The sequence below is a fragment of the Heteronotia binoei genome, chromosome 17, assembly GCF_032191835.1.
Source record: "Heteronotia binoei isolate CCM8104 ecotype False Entrance Well chromosome 17, APGP_CSIRO_Hbin_v1, whole genome shotgun sequence".
NCBI classification, from domain to species: domain Eukaryota; kingdom Metazoa; phylum Chordata; class Lepidosauria; order Squamata; family Gekkonidae; genus Heteronotia; species Heteronotia binoei.
The window spans coordinates 8,281,620-8,302,206 of record NC_083239.1 but is presented as its reverse complement, the minus strand read 5'-3'; the positions used below and the strand labels follow the sequence as shown (position 1 = coordinate 8,302,206).

The 20,587-nt window shown below is 44.5% G+C and overlaps 1 protein-coding gene across 1 annotated transcript; it reads right to left on the bottom strand.

Annotated features, from left to right (window-relative positions):
• Positions 1-2,726: 2,726 nt before the first annotated feature.
• HMGN2 (high mobility group nucleosomal binding domain 2) lies at positions 2,727-8,307 on the bottom strand. Its single transcript, XM_060258203.1, has 6 exons — positions 7,935-8,307; positions 5,503-5,547; positions 5,193-5,222; positions 4,972-5,022; positions 4,045-4,140; positions 2,727-3,614 (listed from the first exon to the last, which is right to left on the bottom strand). Exons 1-6 carry the CDS (start codon positions 7,947-7,949, stop codon positions 3,579-3,581), a joined length of 273 nt encoding a protein of 90 aa, XP_060114186.1. The 5' UTR covers positions 7,950-8,307; the 3' UTR covers positions 2,727-3,578.
• Between the last annotated feature and the right edge of the window lie 12,280 nt (positions 8,308-20,587).

Genomic DNA, 20,587 nt, shown 5'->3' with positions numbered 1-20,587 from the left:
GTAACACTGTTGAGAATTTTTGGAAGAAACAAATTGTGGAGAATACTGAACATTTTTTCTATGTGGAGTGTGAGCGGTGTCATTTCACAATGACTTTTATTAAGGGCAAGGAGTAGTGTACTAGTACTTTTGTCTTAAGAATATTGCTTTTTTTTGCCCTACTACTTCATATTTGGACTAAATATCCTGTCTCAGCCTTAATGTGCTTATGTAGGAGCTGTAAGGGTTTTTATAAAAATCAACAAAATTGTTCCATTACTGCAACTCTTTGTGCTTTGAAGCTATTAAATTTGAATGAAAGGTACCGATTAGACAGCTACTTAACCTTAAATACTACTAGGCTCTTTGCATTTTCACCTGAATGCATAGAAAATGAGAATATTGTTCTGAGAAATGCTGTATGAACACATATACAACCCAGCAGATCAAAACTTGTTTATTACAGCCAGATCTTATTAATCTTTATTTAACAGAAAGCCCTACTTGCAATCAGTGCGAGTTAAGACTGCCATCTATCCCCACTTTGGAGTATATTTTCAATGTACTCATAGTTAATTCCTAGAGCAGTACTTCAATAGTTAAAAAGTCTACTAAAATTGGCAATATGAGTGAATAGTATACAAAATTAGGGGGCAGTAACTGGAGGACTGAGAGGCAGGTGTACATGTTGCTATAAAAGGCATATTTTCTAACTCCTGTATATTTGTATCTTCTACAGGCCCATATGTAGCATCCTATGGCTACGTATCATACCAGTTAGAACTCAAGTTTTAATCCACAAAGCCTATTAAAGACTGCTTCAAATATTCACATGACAATTCGAAGATACCTAAACATGTTGCTCTGTTATTTTCCACTGCAAGTTTAATTTAGTCAATTATACACACATGTAATGAGATCCACTGTGCACATTTGACAATTTTCAGAAGGTTTTTCAAGTTTTGGAATTGAGTTCAATTATAGACCAGAATTGATGAGTGCTGCATTTTACAAACGTGCAGAATTTTTGCTCTAAATGCCAGTGTAAAACTATACTATCAGCAGTGATACTATTGAAACCATAACAATGATTTCTAAGAGGGTTTGCATGCCCATTATAAAGGGACATGTGATCACTTTTAGTTGATAAAATCTTTTATCTGTTTTTAAGAGACCAAGACGACAATGTGAGTCATACAGAAATCTGAGTTTTTAGAAGTGTTAATAGGTTCTTCAGCAAGCACTTTTGTCCCAGGCTCAGATGCCGTACCAATGCTGTGGTTTCCAATGAACTGTTTACTACTTTTGCATAATAAAAAAGACACAAATAAATGTGATTTGCATCTATTTTTCTTTTAGAGCCTTACTCATTCTGAAATAATAAACAATATATAATACAGCTCTCCAGAGACCCAGTCAATTTTAGAATCAAGAGTGGGAAGAGCTCATCTGAATTCTCAAACAGCAGAGAAGGTAAAGACTAGGCTGGGCTAAAATATAATAGATGTCCCATTGGGAAAACAGGGTTCCACTTACCTGTAACTGCTCAGTAAATGTCTTTTGTGTATGCACACACTGAGGAACCACACATGAACAGACCAGGTACGGAAGATTGTCCAGCTTTTAAAATGCAAAATTATCAAAAGTTCATGTATTTATTACAAAATAAAAGTTATCAGCCCAACTACTGTTTCAATAAAAGATAAAACTGTACAACACACACAAATGGAAGCTAATGCGACCCGATGCATTTTGGCCTAACTGTTTTTTTTCAGCAGTCAAGCATAAATAGAACACTTAGCCTTCTTATTTTGGTCTCAAAAGCAATGCAAAGCCTGAAGGACTTCGTTTTAATCTTTTTAGGCATATACTTGAAGAAACACTGTCCAAGTTATATGCATATGACACAAGGCAATAGCATATGAGGCCTCCATAATACTCCCTATGCTTTACCTCAGTGATTATATTAAGAGCTATAAAACTCCTTCTTTGTCCTATATTGAATAACTATTTGTATCACTATTACAATATTGAGCCTAAGAGTACTATTTATGTTTGACTATTGAAGACCAGTTAGGCCAAATTGTATTGGGTCTAATTAGGTTTCATTTGTGTACATTGTACAATTTTATCTTGTACTGAAGCTATAAGTTGGGCCAAAACCTGTTTTTAAATTATCCTATCATAAATTAGAACATAAGAGAAGCCATGTTGGATCAGGCCAATGGCCCATCCAGTGCCACACAGTGGCCAAATTTTTTTTTTATATATATATATGGGTATTTTAAAAATAATTTTGCAAGGTATTTATGTTTTACATTTATTGTTTTTAGAAATTGGCCCTCAGATTTGTATTTAACTTTCCAGGTTCTTAATTCAACCATTTAGGTTATATTTCTTGTTCCCCTCCTTTCTAGTTAGTTAAACAGGCTGAATTAAAAGGGTGCTCCTCCCTCACATCACACAATTGTTTTGACAGAAGTTGTTACAAGATAATTTCTAGCTTCAAAAAGCTAGAAAAATTCTTCTGGATAGCTCACACATGTGCAGTCCTTCAGAAAATCATTTTTCTTCTCCACCTGCATTCTGAAGTGGCACAGTCTCTGCAAAGGCTTTATTGTATGCTTTTTAACAGACTAGTCCTCAGTAAAATGCCCCTTCTGTACATGATATTCTTACATTGACATTAACCAATGCAACTCAAAGTAAAGGACACTAGAAAACAAACAGAATGCTAGTAAAAACAGTCCAAGCCAAACGATATCCAGCTTTATTAAAGGTACTTTTCATAAAACAATCAATGGTATTCAGGCAGGATATGGGCTACAATCTGCAATGTTTTACAACTCACCTCCTCCTTGGACTACCAAAATGTAAAGTTACTATATAAAACCCAATGAAGATTCTTCAACTCATACTTGGAACAGGGAAAGTTTAGAGTGAGGGCGACACTTTCACATTTAATATGTTGTTTAACAACTTTTCACAAGCCTACCCTGACTTTTAGGGGGAAACATAACTGTAGAATTCTTAATTTGAAGATTCACAATATAAAAAGTGTGACTCATTTTAAAGCCATGCTCCTTTTCCTTATTTGACATGAGAAACCTGGATCGCCTGACACTGTCAGAATGCATTTGATTTGAGAGCAAATATCAAAACACCATATGCCATTCCCAGAGGAGTGATAAACGCAATGCAAATGACAATGAAAACAAAGGAAGTCTAACTACAATTTTAAGTTGTACTGCCTCCTCAGACAAAACTAGTGGGGAATTTCAATATTTACTCAAAGGCATTTCAAAAAACATTACAGATTTACAGTATCAGGAATCAGGACCCCTCCTTTCTTGTGCCCAAGAATCCCTCTTGCAAAGATGAAGGGAACCTTTAAAATCCCAGATTCTAAGTAACAGAGTCAATTACATTTGCCCCCTCTCCTCCCCAAAACACAACAACAAAGCGTTCTGTGTGCTAACAACACAGCTTTAAAAAAAAAAAGTAAAACAAAATTCTGCATTGTTATAAAACTTGATAAAAAATAGTATTTCAAACTGTACAGTCACCAGAAGTACACAGTTATCAAAAATTCACACGATTCACTTGGCATCCCCAGCACCTTCAGCTTTCTGTGCCTGAAAGAAAAAGTAGTCCTATCAGACAGCGTTTTATGTTGATACAAGCTCATTGTATTGATTCAGACAATTTGCATGAACATGTACGCACTCCTAGCTAGGGCTGTTTTTGTAGCAGGAACTCCTTTGCATATTAGGCCACACACCCCTGATGTAGCCAATCCACCTGGAGCTTATATTAAGCCCTGTAATCTCTTGGAAGACTGGCTACATCAGAGGTGTGTGGCCTAATATGCAAAGGAATTCCTGCTACAAAAAAGCCCTGCTCATAGTGCAATATATGCTATTATCAAAGAATCTTGATGCCAGAATTGAGCAGCAAAATAGGTATTTAAGTGTTTTTTTAAAAAAACATATACAGTGGGACTATATTACTACTACAGAAGTGGTTTGGTTGCCACGGTAAGGAAAGCTATTGTTGCAATCATACCTGGTCTGTTTTGGCATCTCCATTTTCTGCAGGGTTGTTCCCATCCTTGCCTGCATCAGCTTTCCCTCTCTTCCCCTTAGGTACCTTCTCACTCTTCTGCCAGTCAACAGAAATACATGAATACAAAGAAGACGCCAGATTTTTTTTGGTTGGGATTACAAATGGAAACATTTCAAAAACAAGATAGAATGATAATCTGGTATATGCTTTCAGCTGCACGGACATTATATGCGCAGATGTGGAAACAAGACAAAATACCAGAAATGTGGGAGCGGACTTTGAAAGCTATGCGTTGGAGTGAAATGGACACGCTTACAAGAATCTTAAAAGAACAAGATTTAGAGAAGTTTAAAAATGAGTGGGGAAAGTTTCAAAAGTACACTGAAAAACAATGGAACATTAAAGGTCATTTGGCGATTTTTGACAATGGTTAATCTCTAAAGAAACTCTATATGGATTGCAATAAAAGTGAGATTATTGGACTATATCTTTTTTGTTTCTTTGTGAATGACTAAAGGACTACTATGAAGATGGATTACAATTATAACCCATGTTTTTTTCTTTTGGATTTTTTTTATGAAGAAAGATTCTTTAATAGATAGTGTATTACCTTTAAACAAATTAAACAAAATAGCAATAGGTATGGTTTGCTGAAGGGGTTGGCACTGCCTGGGGTCAACAAAAGGGGGGAGGGGTGGAGAAAATGTAATGTATGTGTATTAATTATTAATAACAAATGATAATGTGCTATTACAATATACTACAGTATAATAAATTGTTTTTAAAAAAGAAAAGAAATAAATACAGTTGCTAGCTTTTTCAACCATGAGCAGACCAAACAACAGTTATTTATGTAACACTAGTAGACTGTTAACTCCAGCTGTGGGACCTAAATATAAATACAAATTATAAACACCTCAACTTTACCTTTGGAGCTGCCTTTTTAGGTTTAGCCTCTGGTTTTGGAGGAGCAGGTTTCTAGAAATGAAAAAAAAAATCCCAAATAAATCCTGAAACAATACACTCATCCACTTCAATCAGAGACTTAGCAGCCCAATCTATTCTTTTTCAATGTATCAAGGAATAATACATGTAGCTAAAACTACAATCAACAATCCCAAAAGTGTTCTAGGATGGTGCATACTTACAGCAGATAATCTTGCTGATCTCCGCTGTGGCTGTTTGAAACAAAACACAATTTAACCATTAGAACAGTTATGCTGTCTCTATAAACAAGCCCAATTCAGTACATAATTTAAGTTCCACTGATATTTTATGTGTGAAATTATCAGAATCCAAAATACTTCCAGAAGAAAACAGCTCCTTATGGTTTATTAAAGCATTGTAAGTGTAATTATGGTGAACTGCAAACATTTTGCACTCTAGTGTACTGATATGTACAGCAAAATAGGATTAGGTTGCATTAGAAAAGCTAAGTACACACACATTTTATCTTACCTCATCTTTCACTTTGGCCTTGTCACCCTTGGTATCCCCTTCAGCCTACAAAAAAAAATTAAGAGCAAAAATCTGGAAGAAAGTCTATACCAGAATATTGGGTTTTGTTTAAAGATTAAAGAACTTTATCTAATGCATTATGGTAATGATTTAAAATATAGCTGGTCCTTCTCCAATTTTAAATCTACAAACAAATCACACACGTACTTTGGAATGCAGAAGAAATCAGTGCTAAATGCACTTAACATTCCTGAATATGCTAAACCAAAAGACTGCTTCCACTGGAATTTTTCTGTTTACTAAAATTAGGAAACAGTTCACAATTAAAAATAAATGACATGACGTACGATCATATTTACTCAAAGGAGCCTTAATGAACCATCAATAACATCTAAGTTTGCAAAGAAACATTTTAAAACTTATCTTTCTTCAGAACAAGGTTGTGCCAATAATGAAATTCCTCTTTATGTGAATGATCATGGAGCCCAGTCTTGGAAACACAATGTTCTCTTGAAGAGTGATGTGTTTGTAGGATGGCTGCATGTGTAACAGCATTACCAGATGGCCCTTATTCCTTTGCATTACTCTTTATTCCCCCAACATTACAGCTTTACGCCACATAATGGGTCCTTTTATTTCAGAATACTATGCCTTCTATTGAATCCCATGCAACAAACCCAATTCTGGAATTCTAATTTGAGGCTTTCCCCTCCCCCTAACAAACCCATGCCCCGTTTGTGAGTTAATACTGAATCTCTCTTGCATTAGAACCAAGACTAATAATATAATTTTAGTAGGCCAGAATAAAACAGGCTTAAAAAGCTAACATGATTCTGATCTGGGTAATTTGAGGCTTTCCCCTCCCCCTAACAAACCTATGCCCCGTTTGTGAGTTAATACTGAATCTCTCTTGCATTAGAACCAAGGCTAATAATATATATTTTAGTAGGTCAACGCTAACAAACATAAGCTTTGACTGAGCCACTTCACTTTTCAAGATACAAAGATCTCATAGCGAAAAATGGGCGGCCACTACCGAGAGGCGTCATTGCGGGAGGGCTTCCAGTTCTGTTTCAGACAGTAAGCAAGGGTTCCACCGCATTCAGAAAGCAACCACAGCCTCGTCCCTTACTGGGGTTGGGGAAAACAGCGAGACGGACGTCTATGAGCACCGAGGGCCTCTCTTTGGAGAGCACCGCCATCAGTCTCTGGAAGGGCGGGGCTTCCCTTCCTAGGGCTTAAAAACCCCCAAACGGAATATTTCCCGGAACCTTCCCGCCCTTTTCAGAAAAGGGGGGGGTATATAAAGAGGCCAGAGCCGACGCACCGGTTCTAAACCCGACGAGGCTGCGTTCTCGCAGGCTTACATTCTTCCACCCTCCCCTCTAAGCGCGTGCGCCGTAAGCCATCGACGCACGTGCCTCCCTCAACCAACCAGCCTCCCGCCAAAACCCAACAAGGCTACCCTGATTCCCAACAGACCTATTCACTCGCGGGATCGTTCCCTTTTTTCCTATTGGTAGAGGAGAAAGCGTGCTCTCCCCCCCCTCCTCACGGGACAGCTAATCATCGCAGACCTATTCACTCGCGGGATCGTTCCTTTTTTCCCATCGGTGGAGGAGTAAGCGTGCTCTCCCCCCCCCCCAAGGGACAGCCAATCATCGCAGACCTATTCACTCGCGGGATCGTTCCCTTTTCCCCTATTGGTAGAGAAGAAAGCGTGCTCTCCCCCCCCTCCTCACGGGACAGCCAATCATCGCAGACCTATTCACTCGCGGGATCGTTCCCTTTTCCCTATCGGTGGAGGAGTAAGCGTGCTCTCTCCCCCCCCCCTCAAGGGACAGCCAATCATCACAAACCTATTCACTCGCGGGATCGTTCCCTTTTTTCCTATTGGTAGAGGAGTAAGCGTGCTCTCCCCCCCTCCTCACGGGACAGCCAATCATCGCAGACCTAGTCACTCGCGGGATGGTTCCCTTTTCCCTATTGGTGGAGGAGTAAGCGTGCTCTCCCCCCCCCCGTCCCGGGGCAGCCAATCCTCATCGCCTTTCAAACTCCCAGCTCCTCCTTTCCCCTCATAGGCCAGGGCAGAGCGCGCGGCAGTTAACGGTCGCTGAAGCTCCGCCCCCTCGCCCCCCCCCCCAAGCTTTGCTTGCTCCTCCCTTCTCCTTCCACTTAAAAGTCCCGACGACGACCGTTGAGCCGTCTTCGCGCGCAGGCGCTCCTCGACGGTTAAAACACCTCCCTCCCCTTAAAAAAAAAAAAAAAGGGAAACAGAAGCGGGTTAAAAAAAAAATCTGAGGCAAAGGAGCAAAAATAAAAAATAAAAATGGCGGCTGCTCCATCCCGCACCCCCTCCCCTCCCGACGTTGCAAGCCTTCGCCGCCTCCTCCCCGCAGCTTCTCGGCCCTCCGCTCGGAGCCGCCACGTACCTTTCTCTTGGGCATTTCGGCGTCTGCCAGGAGGGTGCGGAAGGACAGAAAGCGGCTCGGCTGAGGCGACGGCGAGGAAGGAAAAGAGGCAGGAGGGATCCCGGCGGGGAAGGACGGCTTGCGGGGAGAAGAAGAACCGAAAGAAGATGAGGAGGGAGGGGGGGAAGATCCGGCGGTCGGGCTCGCTCGTGCCGCTCGCGACCCCACTAATTTGAATTGGGTGTTTATAAAGTTTTATATAGAGCCGGACACGGCCCAACCGGTTCCAGCCGGATCCCCACCGCCCCGGCTGCCCATTGGACAGGGCGTGTCACATGGCGAGGGCCCGCTAGGGCGGGCGCTGCTGCGAGGAGCAGAGCGGAGGGAGGGAGGGCGCGCGCGCAACTGGTCTGCCAGCTCCTCTTTTGCGAACGCTGGTCGATCGCGCTGGCCTCGCTGCAGCTGTTAAGTGACACCGAATGAGAAATTGGACAAGGGGGAAAAACACACACACACACTCCCTCTGATAACGTTTAACTGGAGCCGTTCATTCTCAAGCGCTTTTTTTTTAAAAAAAAATATTTTATATTGCTTTTATATATATAAAATGCACACCAGCTGCATAAAACGGCTATAGCGCCGACACAGAGCCGCGTCTAGATTTGCAACGCGCCTCGCCTTCCCGTCTTGCTATAAAACGCCCCTGTCCCGACTCGGCTTTTATAAACGTTTTCGAAACCGCTACGCGATTTCCCATTGGGCTGCTTTGCAAAGCTTTGGCGCCGTCGCCGCCTCTTCATCCGGCGGACGAAGTTTCGACTTGCTCCCGAGCACGGGATCGCAGCCTCGCTCGGTCGCTGACAATGCAATGGCCTCCTTTATCGCTGCAGGAGAAAGGGGGGGGGGGGAGAGAAGCCAACCTTGGTGGGCGGCGCACCTGGCCGCTGCAAGGTGCGCCCGTCTCTTTCTAAACTGCAAAAACGGTGCAGAATGCATTCACGTTTGCGCCGGGGAGCGCTTCCCCACCTCCCCGGCACCTCGCTCCCCAAAGAAATCCGATTGCGTGCTTGGGTAAGAAGATGGTGGTCTCGCCATTCGCTCGCATGGAAAGGAAGGTGCGGTCATTGAGAACGGCAGACGTAACCCTACAGCGCCCCCTTCCTCCTCCGCCTCGCCTGTGAACCGGCAAGGGCAAGGCAGCCGAACAGCCGCCGGCGAAACAGCAGCCGTCTCGGTCGCTGCGCGGGAAAAGACACAGCAACAGCAACAAGAATAGGGAATAAAGGAGAATGTGGGGCCAGTTTTGACAGGCGGCTCCTCCGTGCTACGTGAGGGTGTCAGGTGAGGAGCTGTTCTTTTCAGCACCACGTCGGAAGGGACCTCACGGCCAGAGGTGGAAGCCTTAAGAAGAAGAAGAAGAAGATATTGGATTTATATCCCGCCCTCCACTCCGAAGAGTCTCAGAGCGGCTCACAATCTCCTTTACCTTCCTCCCCCACAACAGACACCCTGTGAGGTGGGTGGGGCTGGAGAGGGCTCTCACAGCAGCTGCCCTTTCAAGGACAACCTCTGCCAGAGCTATGGCTGACCCAAGGCCATCTCAGCAGGTGCAAGTGGAGGAGTGGGGAATCAAACCCGGTTCTCCCAGATAAGAGTCCGCACACTTAACCACTACACCAAACTGGCTCTCCAACTACACCAAACTGGCTCTCCAAGGAGTCAGATCTCCCCCCAAGGCTCCAAAAGAACACTTTTGCAAATTCTCTCCGCTCAAACCGCACACGCCAGGCCCATTCTGAAATCACCGGGGTGCAGTTATTACCACTCAGCACTGCCTCCACAATGCCCGGACCTTAGAATGCCTCCATGCTAGAATAGCGCATTTGAATACTAAATTCTGGGGGGCGCAAGTCATTGCAGAAGCCCATCAGTTCAAGTGTTAATAAGCACACCCAATGGAATTCACTTTTTCCCTAGGAGGAATGGGGGGAGCTATTTTTTTCTTCCTCCTCCTCAAACCCCTCCCCCCTCTCCCCCCCATCACCACTTGGGACCTGACACGGCCATCGCTGCTGTTTTCGCAGTCTTCACCTTTGAACAGCAGCAAATGTTACCTTTGAATCATGTAGAAAGCTTTCATTACTTAAAACGTATTTCCATCCTGCTTTCTTCCCTGATAACAGCTTAGAAGGTCTAAGGCAAATAAAACGTGTCTGCGGCGCAGACACGCTCACCATCCGCCATGATTCAAAGGTAACATTGACCTTTGGTCAATGCTTAGCTCATTTTCTTATCCTCCGTTGCTTCTTTTAAGGATGCCACTCCATAGCTGCTGTTAAAGGGGGCTTCACATTTGCTGGCTGGTTGTGATAGTTGGGAACAGATCACGCCAGCACCGAAAGGATGGCACAAACTGCTAATATTTCTTCTAGCGCAATTCAAAGTGTTAGATTTTAGCTTACGGTTATCAATGGCCAGGAACCAGGATATGCTCCCCTGTGACTTCGCACACCACAGTCCAGCTGGATGCTTCAAAGAACAAGAGATAGCTCCTTTTTTGTTTGTAGCCCCTTATTGCCGGAGCTCCCTCCTCTCTCCCCATTGGGCCGGCTGCCCCTCCGCCATTTATGTTTGAGTGGCTTACCTCATTTTCCCAAGGTCGGTGATAGAGGGTGGTGCTGAGGGGGAGGGTGTCCACTAGGTTCTCTTTAATATGTGGTGTTCCTCGGGAGGCAGTCCTCTCCCCGACATTGTTTAATATCTCTATATGCACCCTCTCACCCAGTTGGCACAGGGGTTTGGACAGGGATGTCACCGATACTCTGGTGACACCCAGCTGTATCTGTTGATGGGTGGCTGCCTGGACACCGCCCCACAAAACCTGGCCGAGGGGCTGGAGACTTTGGTGGGATAGTTGAGGAAAAGTCGGCTGAAACTGAACCCAGCTAAGACAGAGGTCCTGTGGCTGAGTGGGATTCAGGATTGGAGTCGCAACTTCCCACTCTTGACAGCACATCTCTAATACTGGTGCAAGCATGATTTTGGATGCCTCCTTATCTGTGGAGGCCCAGATATTGAATATTGCCAAGCTGGCGTTTTACCAACTACACGAGGCAAGGCAATTAGCCCCTATCCTGTCTCGCCCTGACCTAGCCGCAGTAATCCGTGTGACGGTCACCTCCAGACTGGATTACTGTAACTTGCTTTATGCTGTTCTCCCCTTGAGACTGGTCAAGAAACTCCCTGGTCCAGAATGCAGTGGTGCGAGTCCTGATAAGAATGCCACAGACTGCACATATTCAACTTCTGCTGTACCAGCTGCAATGGCTCCCAGAGGAATACCAGGTCAGGTTCTGACCTTTAAGGCCATGTGCAGTCCGGGAACCATGCATTTGTGAGACGGCCTCCTCTGGTATGTCCCCCAAAGAGCTTTACAATCTGCTGAGGACAACCTGCTGGTGATCCCTAGCCTTAAAGATGTCTGGCTGTCCTCAACCAGAGCCAGGGCTTTCTCAGCCCTGGCTCCTACCTGGTGGAACTCTCTATAATAATAATAATAATAAACAACTTTTATTTATCAAAGATTTCAGGTTTTCACGGCTGGCATCATCATTAGGGTTTGTAGAATCTTTCGGGCTCAAGTGCCGTGTTCTACGGGAGAAAGTTTTCCTTCCAGACGTTTCGTTCTCAGCTGCGGAGAACATCTTCAGTGGCGTTGTTAAATGGTCACATTCAATAGCCAGTTTCCTTATCACTACCCCTCCAGGAAGCCCCACCAAACAATGGGCACATCCACAAACCAATTGCCCTTTCATCACACCCCCTCCAGCCTAGAAATAGCAGCTCTCCAGCAGCCCTGGCCCCACTCAATGCACAGCAGCCAAGAAGGTCTGAGCGCCTGATCCGGCTGCAACGCCACTGAGGATGTTCTCCGCAGCTGAGAACGAAACGTCTGGAAGGAAAACTTTCTCCAGTAGAACATGGCACTTGATCCCGAAAGATTCTACAAACCCTAACTTTTATTTATATCCCGCCCTCCCCACCGAGGCAGGCTCAGGGCGGCTCACAAGACATGGAATGTACCCTGATTATAATAAATACAATTATACACTAAAATACAGTTAAAACACATTAGATAGATTAATTAAAACCACTACAAATTAAAGGTGCTACAGTACAGTACATATATATATATATATATATATATATATATATATATATATATATATATATATATATATATATATATATATATATATATATATATATATATCTCAAGATGGCTAGATGTCACTTTCAGGATTCCATCTCATAAGCCAATTGAAAAAGGACAGTTTTACAAGCCCTGCAGAACTGATTGAAGTCCCGCAGGGCTCGCACCTCCTCTGGTAGTTGATTTCACCAATGGGGAGCCATTATTGAGAAGGCCTGCTCCCTCGTTGTTTTCAGTTTGGCCTCCCTTGGTCCAGGGATTTTTAGAAGATTTTGAGAACTAGATCTCAGTGCTCTCTGGGGGATATATGGAGAGAGGCGGTCCCTAAGGTAGACAGGTCCTCGGCCATATAGGGCTTTAAAGGTAATAACCAGCACCTTGTAACGAACTCGGAACACAATCGGCAGCCAGTGCAGTTCCTGCAGCCTAGCTGTACATGTTCCCACCGAGGTCCCACTAACAGCCTGGCTGCCGCATTCTGCACTAGCTTCAGTTTCCGAGTTCGGTACAGGGGCAGCCCCATGTAGAGGGCATTACAGTAGTCCAACCTTGAGGTGACCGTTGCATGGATCACTGTTGCCAAGTCGCTACGTTCCTGGAAGGGGGCCAACTGCTTCACCCTCCTAAGGTGGAAAAAGGTGGATTTAGCAGTGGCTGCTATCTGTGCCTCCATTGTCAAGGAAGGCTCCAGTAGCACTCCCAGGCTCCTGACCCTGTGCACTGGTATCAGCGACGCACCGTCAAAGGCTGGTAGGGAGATCTCCTCTCCTAGCCCGCCGCGACCCACACAAAGGACCTCTGTCTTTGCTGGATTCAGCTTCAGCCCACTCAGCTTGATCCAACCTGCCACAGCTTGCAGCACCCAGTCCAGATTTACAGGGACGTCGCCAGTCCTGCCGCCCACCAATAGATAGAGCTGGGTGTCATCAGCGTACTGGTGATGCCTTCGGGCAATCTGGGCAAGGGGGCGCATGTAGATGTTAAACAGCATTGAGGAGAGAACTGCCCCCTGAGGCACCCCACAATTAAGTAAGCGCCTCTGGGACAGCTCTCCTCCAATTGCCACCCTTTGTCCCCGACCCTCAAGGAAGGAGGAGAGCCACTGTAAGGCTAGCCCCCGAATTCCTGTGTCGGCGAGGTGGCGGGTCAGCAGCCGATGGTCGACCATATCGAACGCAGCCGATAGGTCTAACAACAGCAATACTGCCGAGCCACCTCGATCCAGACGTCGCCGGAGGTTATCTGCCAAACAACATCCATGCCCTGCAGGACCATACGCAGTTCCACAGGCCATGCAAGGCAGAGATGTTCCACCAGACTTTGGGTTGAGGACAGCAATGGGTACCATCTTACTGGTGCTCCCTTCCCCTCCTCTGTTTCCTTCTGCATGTAGCAAGTCAGCAGTGTATATTGTATGACCGCTTTTGTATGATTCTGATATATGATTTCTTTAGCTGTTTTAACTGGATTTTCAATTGTACATTTTGTTAACTGCCCCGAGCTCTGTGAATTCAGAGAAGGGCAGTATACAAAACTAAATTATAAATAAGCTGCTAGTTGCAAGCATTACCTGCTCCAGCCTGGTTCTGTTTTAGTGGGCTTTCTGTCCAGTCCCTCCTGGGGATTGCACTCTGCCTTTACTGTTAACAGAAACGTGTAACATGGCTGTTCATTTTAATGCCACTGTCTTTTACCATTTATCTTACATTCTAATATTGAAGTGAGCCACATTTTTGGAAACTTAAATCCAGTGACTGGAACTGTGAAGGGGCAAGACATATTCTACAAACCTGAAAAGGTCTGCAGAAAAAAAAATACATTGGTTGTTTTAAAAAATCCATAAATGATAAAAGGAGCACCTGTAGCTTTAACTATGATTCCTCATTGGCTAGCATTCCACGCTTCAGTGTCTGTGAGTAAAAAGGGAAGGGGAGGAGGCAGGATTTTTTCCTTGTCTATTTTGGTCTTTGATGGAGGATCCCTTGGGGCCAGGTCTGACCAAGGTTGCCAATTCCAGGATGGGAAAATCTTGGAGATTTTGTGATGAAGTCTAGGGTTTGGGGAGGGGAGAGCCTCAGCATGGTATAATGCCAGAGTCCACTCTCCACAGCATCCATTTTTTCCAGGTGGACTGATGTCTGGAGTTCTAGGAGACTGTCAGGTCCCACATGTAGATAGGCAACCCTAGGTCTGGCAGCACCCTCTAGGTAATTTGATACCACCTGATTTGCATGACTCAAATAGGCTACTGTTCAACAGCAGCCACCCTATGAAGACCAGTGTGGTGTAGCAATTGGAGCTTCAGAGTAGGTTCTGTGAGACTCAGGCTCGGATTCCCATCTTGCTGTGGAAGGTTGTTGCTAGGCAACCACACCCATGGTTTGGTTCTGTCAATTAAATGCTGGGAGAGGGGCAGTGCCCTTTCCAGGCCTATTTCGGCCTTTGAGGGAGGGCATCTTGGGGCCAGGTCTGGCTAGAATTGCCACCTTCAGGTTGGGAAGTTCATGAACATTCTGTGATGGAGTCTGATGAGGGCAGGGTTTGGGGAGGGGAGAGGCCTCAGGTAATATAATGTCAGAGTCCACCCTCCAAAACAGTCATTTTCTCCAAGGGAACAGATCTCTGTCATCTGGAATTCAGTTTTAATTCTGAGATACCACCTGGAGATTGGCAACCCTACGTCTGGAAGCAACCTCTGGGTGACTTGATGCCAGCCAACTTGCATGACTCAGCTAGGCCTGGCTGCCTCCTACTGTTCAACAGCAGCCACCCTATAAAGTATATGTATATGTGAAGGAGGTATATACTTGTGAGGAAATATGTGAATCTGAGCATGGCAGCTCAAGTTGAGAATCTCTGGGTAAAAATAAAAGGAGTAACAAATAACAGTGATATTATGGTGGGAGTCTGCTATAGACCACCAAGCCAGGCAGACGACTTGGATGAGATACTCCTACAACAGACTGCAAAGTTCTCCAAGAGAAGGGACACAGTGATCATGGGAGATTTCAATTACCTGGACACCTGTTGTAAGTCCAACTCTGCTAAAAATGAAAGGTCCAATAGATTCCTGACTTGTCTTGCTGACAATTTCCTTTTCCAGAAAGTGAAGAAGGAAACAAGGGGATCTGCTATCTTGGATTTGATTCTCACCAACAAGGAAGAATTGATTGAAGAAGTGGAAATAATGGGCACCCTGGGCAGTAGTGACCATGTGATTTTGGAATTTACAGTCTTAAGGAAGGGAAAAGCTATACATGGTCAGACTTATAGGTTGGACTTCAGAAAGGCAACCTTCGATAAACTTAGACCTATGCTGGGTAAAATCCCATGGTCAGAAATACTTAGGAAGAAAGGGGTTCAAGAGGGGTGAGAGTTTCTTAAAAGTGAAATACTGAAAGCACAATCACAAACGATTCCTATGAGAAGAAAAAATTGAAGAAGCAAAAAAAAATGAGGTGGTTCCATAAACAGCTCTCTAAAGACTTGAGAAATAAAAAAGGCTCCTTTAGGAATTGGAAAGAGGGCCTTATAACCAAGGATGAATATAAACAAATCACCAGTGTCTGTAGAGAAAAAGTTAGGAAAGCTGAAGCTCAGTATGAGCTTAGGCTGGTCAAAGATGCTAAAAACAACAAAAAAAGAGTTTTTTTCTTATGTTCAGAGTAAGAAAAAGAGCAAGGACATGGTAGGCCCATTGTGAGGGCAGGAAAGTGAAATTGTAACAGGTAATGAAGAGAGGGTGGAACGGCTCAGTTCCTACTTTTCCGCAGTCTTTTCTTCTGGGGGAAACAGTGCTCAACATGGCAAAACCAGAACATATAATGAGGGTATGGAGTTCCAACCTAGGATCAGCATAGGGGTAGAACATAAACACCTAGTTTGTTTAAATGAAACAAAGTCCTCAGGGCCAGGTGAACTGCATCCAAGGGTTCTAAAAGAGCTTGCGGATGTAATTTCTGCGCCTCTGACTATTATTTTTGAGAATTCTTGGAAAACAGGAGAGGTGCCAGAAGATTGGAGGTGGGCAAATGTTCAAGAAGGGGGAAAAGGCAAATGCAATTTTGGGCTGTATCAACAGAAGTGTAGTGTCCAGATCACATGATGAGGTGGTATCGCTTTACTCTGCTCTGGTAAAACCTCATCTGGAGTATTGTGTTCAGTTTAGGGCACCACATTTTAAGAAGGATATAGACAAGCTGGAACAGGTATAAGGGAGGGCAACGAAGATGGTGAGGGGTCTGGAGACCAAGCCCTATGAAGAAAGATTGAAGGAGCTGGGCATGTTTAGCTTGGAGAGGAAACTGAGGTGATATGATCACCATCTTCAAGTACTTGAAGGGCTGTCATCTGGAGCAGTGGTCCCCAACCTTTTTGGCACCGGGGAGCAGTTTTCTGGAAGACAATTTTTCCATGGACCAGGGGGGGCGGGGTTATGGTTTCAGGATGATACAGTTGTGCACTTTATTTCTAAAGTGTTTGGTGCTGGTTAAGCGTGCAGACTCTTATCTGGGAGAGCCAGGTTTGATTCCCCACTCCTCTACTTGCACCTGCTGGAATGGCCTTGGGTCAGCCGTAGCTCTCACAGAGTTGTCCTTGAAAGGGCAGCTTCTGGGGAGAGCTCTCTCAGCCCCACCCACCTCACAGGATGTCTGTTGTGGGGGAGAAAGGGAAAGGAAATTGTGAGCTGCTCTGAGACTCTGAAATTCGGAGTGGAGGGCAGGATATAAATCCAATGTCGTCTTATTACTACTACATTGTAATATATAATGAAATAACTATACAACTCACGGTCCAGTTGCTAACAGGCCACGGACTGGTACTGGTCTATGGACCAGGGTTTGGGGACCCCTGATCTAGAGGATGGTGTAGAATTGTATTCTGTGGCCCCAGAAGGTAGGACCAGAACCAATAGGTTGAAATAAAATCAAAAGAGTTTCCGGCTCAATGTTAAGAACATCCTGATCGTTAGAGCAGTTCCTCAGTGGAACAGGCTTCCTCAGGAGGTGGTGGGCTCTTTTTCCTTGGAGGTTTTTAAACAGAGGCTAGATGGCCATCTGACAGCAATGAAGACCCTGTGAATTTAGGGGGAGATATTTGAGTTTCCTGCATTGTGCAGGGAGTTGGACTAGATGACCCTGGAGGTCCCTTCCAACTCTATGATACTATAAAGGTAGATTGGTTGCTGGTTGGGAAGGAGATAGTGTTGTCAGTTCCAGGTTAGGGAATTCTTAAGAGATTTCGAGGCTGAAGCCTGGGGAGGGTGGAGTTTGAAGAGGGAAGAGACCTTAGAGGGGTGTGCCATTTCCTCCAGAGGAACTAGGGCTGCCAACCTCCAGGTGGGATCTAGATATCACCCAGAATTACAACTGCTCTCTAGATGACACAGATCAGTTCCCCTGGAGAAAGACAATGACTGCTTTGGAGAATGGATTATATGACATTATACCATGCTGAAGTTGCTTTCCTCCTAAGGTTCCACTGATCTCTGGTAGTTGGGAGATCTGTTGTGATTCCAGATCTCCAGACCTCACTTGGAGGTCGGCCCCACTGCAAGGAAAGAAGAAAGCAGGAAAAGGGTACATGCTAAGGAGGGCTTTCTGGAAAGGGACAGAGGAAACAGTGGGGGGAGGGGAAAATGAGATGTCTCCTTGAAGTCCTTGCAGGATCCCACTTGCTACTGGTATTTTGTTGATTGTTTTATGTTGCCAGAGGTTTTTTTTAAAGTTGTAGCGTTTTCATATTCTTTGTGAGCTGCCTCACGAATCCCAATTGTGGATGTAGGAGAAAAATGGTACAAATTGAGGAATTCACAGAACTTCCTCTAGGCAGTCCATGTGCATGTAGTGTCTAGGATTTGAGTTCTCTCTCTCTCTCTCTCGGCTTGGCTTCGCGAACGAAGATTTAAGAAGGGTGCAATAGTCCACGTCTGCTGCAGGCTCGCTGGTGGCTGACAAGACCAATGCGGGACAGGCAGGTCCGGCCATAGTGGCTGCAGGGAAAAGTCTGATTTAGGGTTGGTGCTGTAGCAGTGCGATTCTTCCTCAATCTCCTTTTGTCCTCAAGACCAGCTATGCGTGCGTTCTCAAAGGAAGAGACAGCCTGGTGGATGGTGTGCCTCCATGCTTTGCGATCTGAGGCTAGGTCAGACCACTGGTGATGGTTGATGCGACAGGTGCCAAGGGATTTCTTCAAGGAGTCCTTGAGGATTTGAGTTACATTTTGTTTTAATCACATGTACTAGGTTTGGAGCCTCATAATTGTTCCACTGGTGCAAGGCATTTCCATCATAACAGAACAGGACTTTCCTGCCTCTCCCTGCAGTCCACTATTTTTCCTGAAATGTAACTTAGGGAGGGAGAGTTGGTGAAAATTACAACTCCCCCACTCTTAGCAGAAAATGTAGTTTGTATCTAACTGTGAATTATAGGGAGCCTTACTGTCACCAAGGAATTTTAAGAGGGAACCTGAACTTCATACTGTGGCAGGCTTCCAGGCATTACTGTAAACATAGAAACAACATCCCAAATGTTATTTTGGTATAGGCCCTGGCAAAGTACCTAAGTTTGTGATGTGTTGCTTCTGGGGTGGTCCTACATCCTGACAAACCAGACACGTACTGGGAGTTCCAAGCTGAAGCTTAATTCCCGCGCACATAGGACTTGCAGTTCAGATCAAGATTACAACACACAGGACAAGGGGCTTAGATGATCCCCTCCCAGTGCTGTTTTCCTGATATGAATCTGCTCTAGGGAGGTGTCATTTTCCAATGGACTCCATGCATGTTTTCCCCAATACAGCAAATGATGACAGCCTTTGGCAGACAAGGGAAACAGCACCAGGGAGAGCGATTTAAGCCCCTTCTCCATGTGGTTTTAATCCAAACTGGGTCCTCGCATATGCTTCAGTTTGGAACTCCCAAGGCAAGTCTGGTCTGACGGGCACCGGTGTGGACCAAGAAACAACACATCATTAGCCATTTTGTAAGGACCTACACAAAAATACATTTGCATGTCAATGTTTCTGTGTTGGCAATCTTCCAAGTATCATTGCAATTGTATGAAGTAAGAATGGGGGAGAGAGAGAGCATAATCCAAATCCCATATACAATCCTTTCAGTTGGTGAGAGCCATTTTGGTGTAGTGGTTAAGAGCTGTGTATTCTAATATGGAGAACGAGATTTGATTCCCCAATCCTCCACAAGCAACCAGGTAGGTGACCTTGGGTCAGTCAGAATTCTCTCAGAGCTCTCTCAGCCCTACCTACCTCACAGGGTGCCTGCTGTTGGGAGAGGAAGGGAAGGAGATTGTAAGCTGCTCTGAGACTCCAAATGAAGAGCAGGGTGTAAACCCAACCCTTCTCCTTCTCTTCTCTGGAATTTTAGAACTTGTCAAGATTCTACCCCTCATAACCCAGTGCTCAATCTTTTATGCCCCTGTGTTGATTACCTCTTTACAATCTCAAACAGCGATGGCCAGATGAATGATGTGTTGGAACTGCTCTATACGTAGCAGTAGAGGATTTTATGGCACAGTGCCTGCAGCATAACATGAATGGTGCGTTTGGTGGGAAATCGAAATCAAGAAAGGGTGCGTTTTAAAGTAGCTGTCTAAGTTTCTCTTCTATTAATGCACAGAACTCTCTTCTGTCTGCAGACCAGTAGCCAGCCTTTGACGTCTTGTGTTACAGTTACCCTGGACTGAAACAAATGTTATTGCTGTTTGTAGACTAGTGCATGTCAAGACACAGGGATCAGCAGAGAACCAGATTACACAGATACCTCGTATCGAGATTACACAGAACCATCCCATCAATAAAACAACAGTACAATGGTCAGACTGTGGTACCAAACACAGGCTACCACAGTAGCTACGTTGGTGCAAGCTGCTCTATGCGCAAGTACACGAAAAGACCAACATTGGTCAACATCTAACTTAAAGCTCTATTGTCAAAACAGCTTTCCTCGATCTCTGCTTCCCAAACATAGTACCCATGTTTTCCCTAATGTTATTGTACATTTATTACTTACATTTATTATTATTATTTGTTATTGTGCATTTATTATTATTGCAGCATACCATTTTACTAATACACTTCTGGCAGACCATGCCCTCCCCAGCAGGCAACATGTTATATATACATCCACCCTGCAGAAGAAACAACAGCTCTCCATAATTAAAGAACTTATTATGCATTTAGACATCAACTAAAATGATGCAGCTCACTACAGCAGTGAAAAACCACTGTACAGGAACAACGTTCCCAATGTATTGGTCACCGGGTATTTATGTATACAGCATTTGTTTCTTGCATCAAAGGATTCATCTCTCTCCACTGTTTGTTGAATTACAGAATTCCCAATAATAAGCAGTCTGCTCATCCTCAGCATGAAAAGCTAAAAAGAAGATCATTAAACTCTACTTGTTTTGGGTTCACGTAACTTTTAGAAAAAACAAAACTC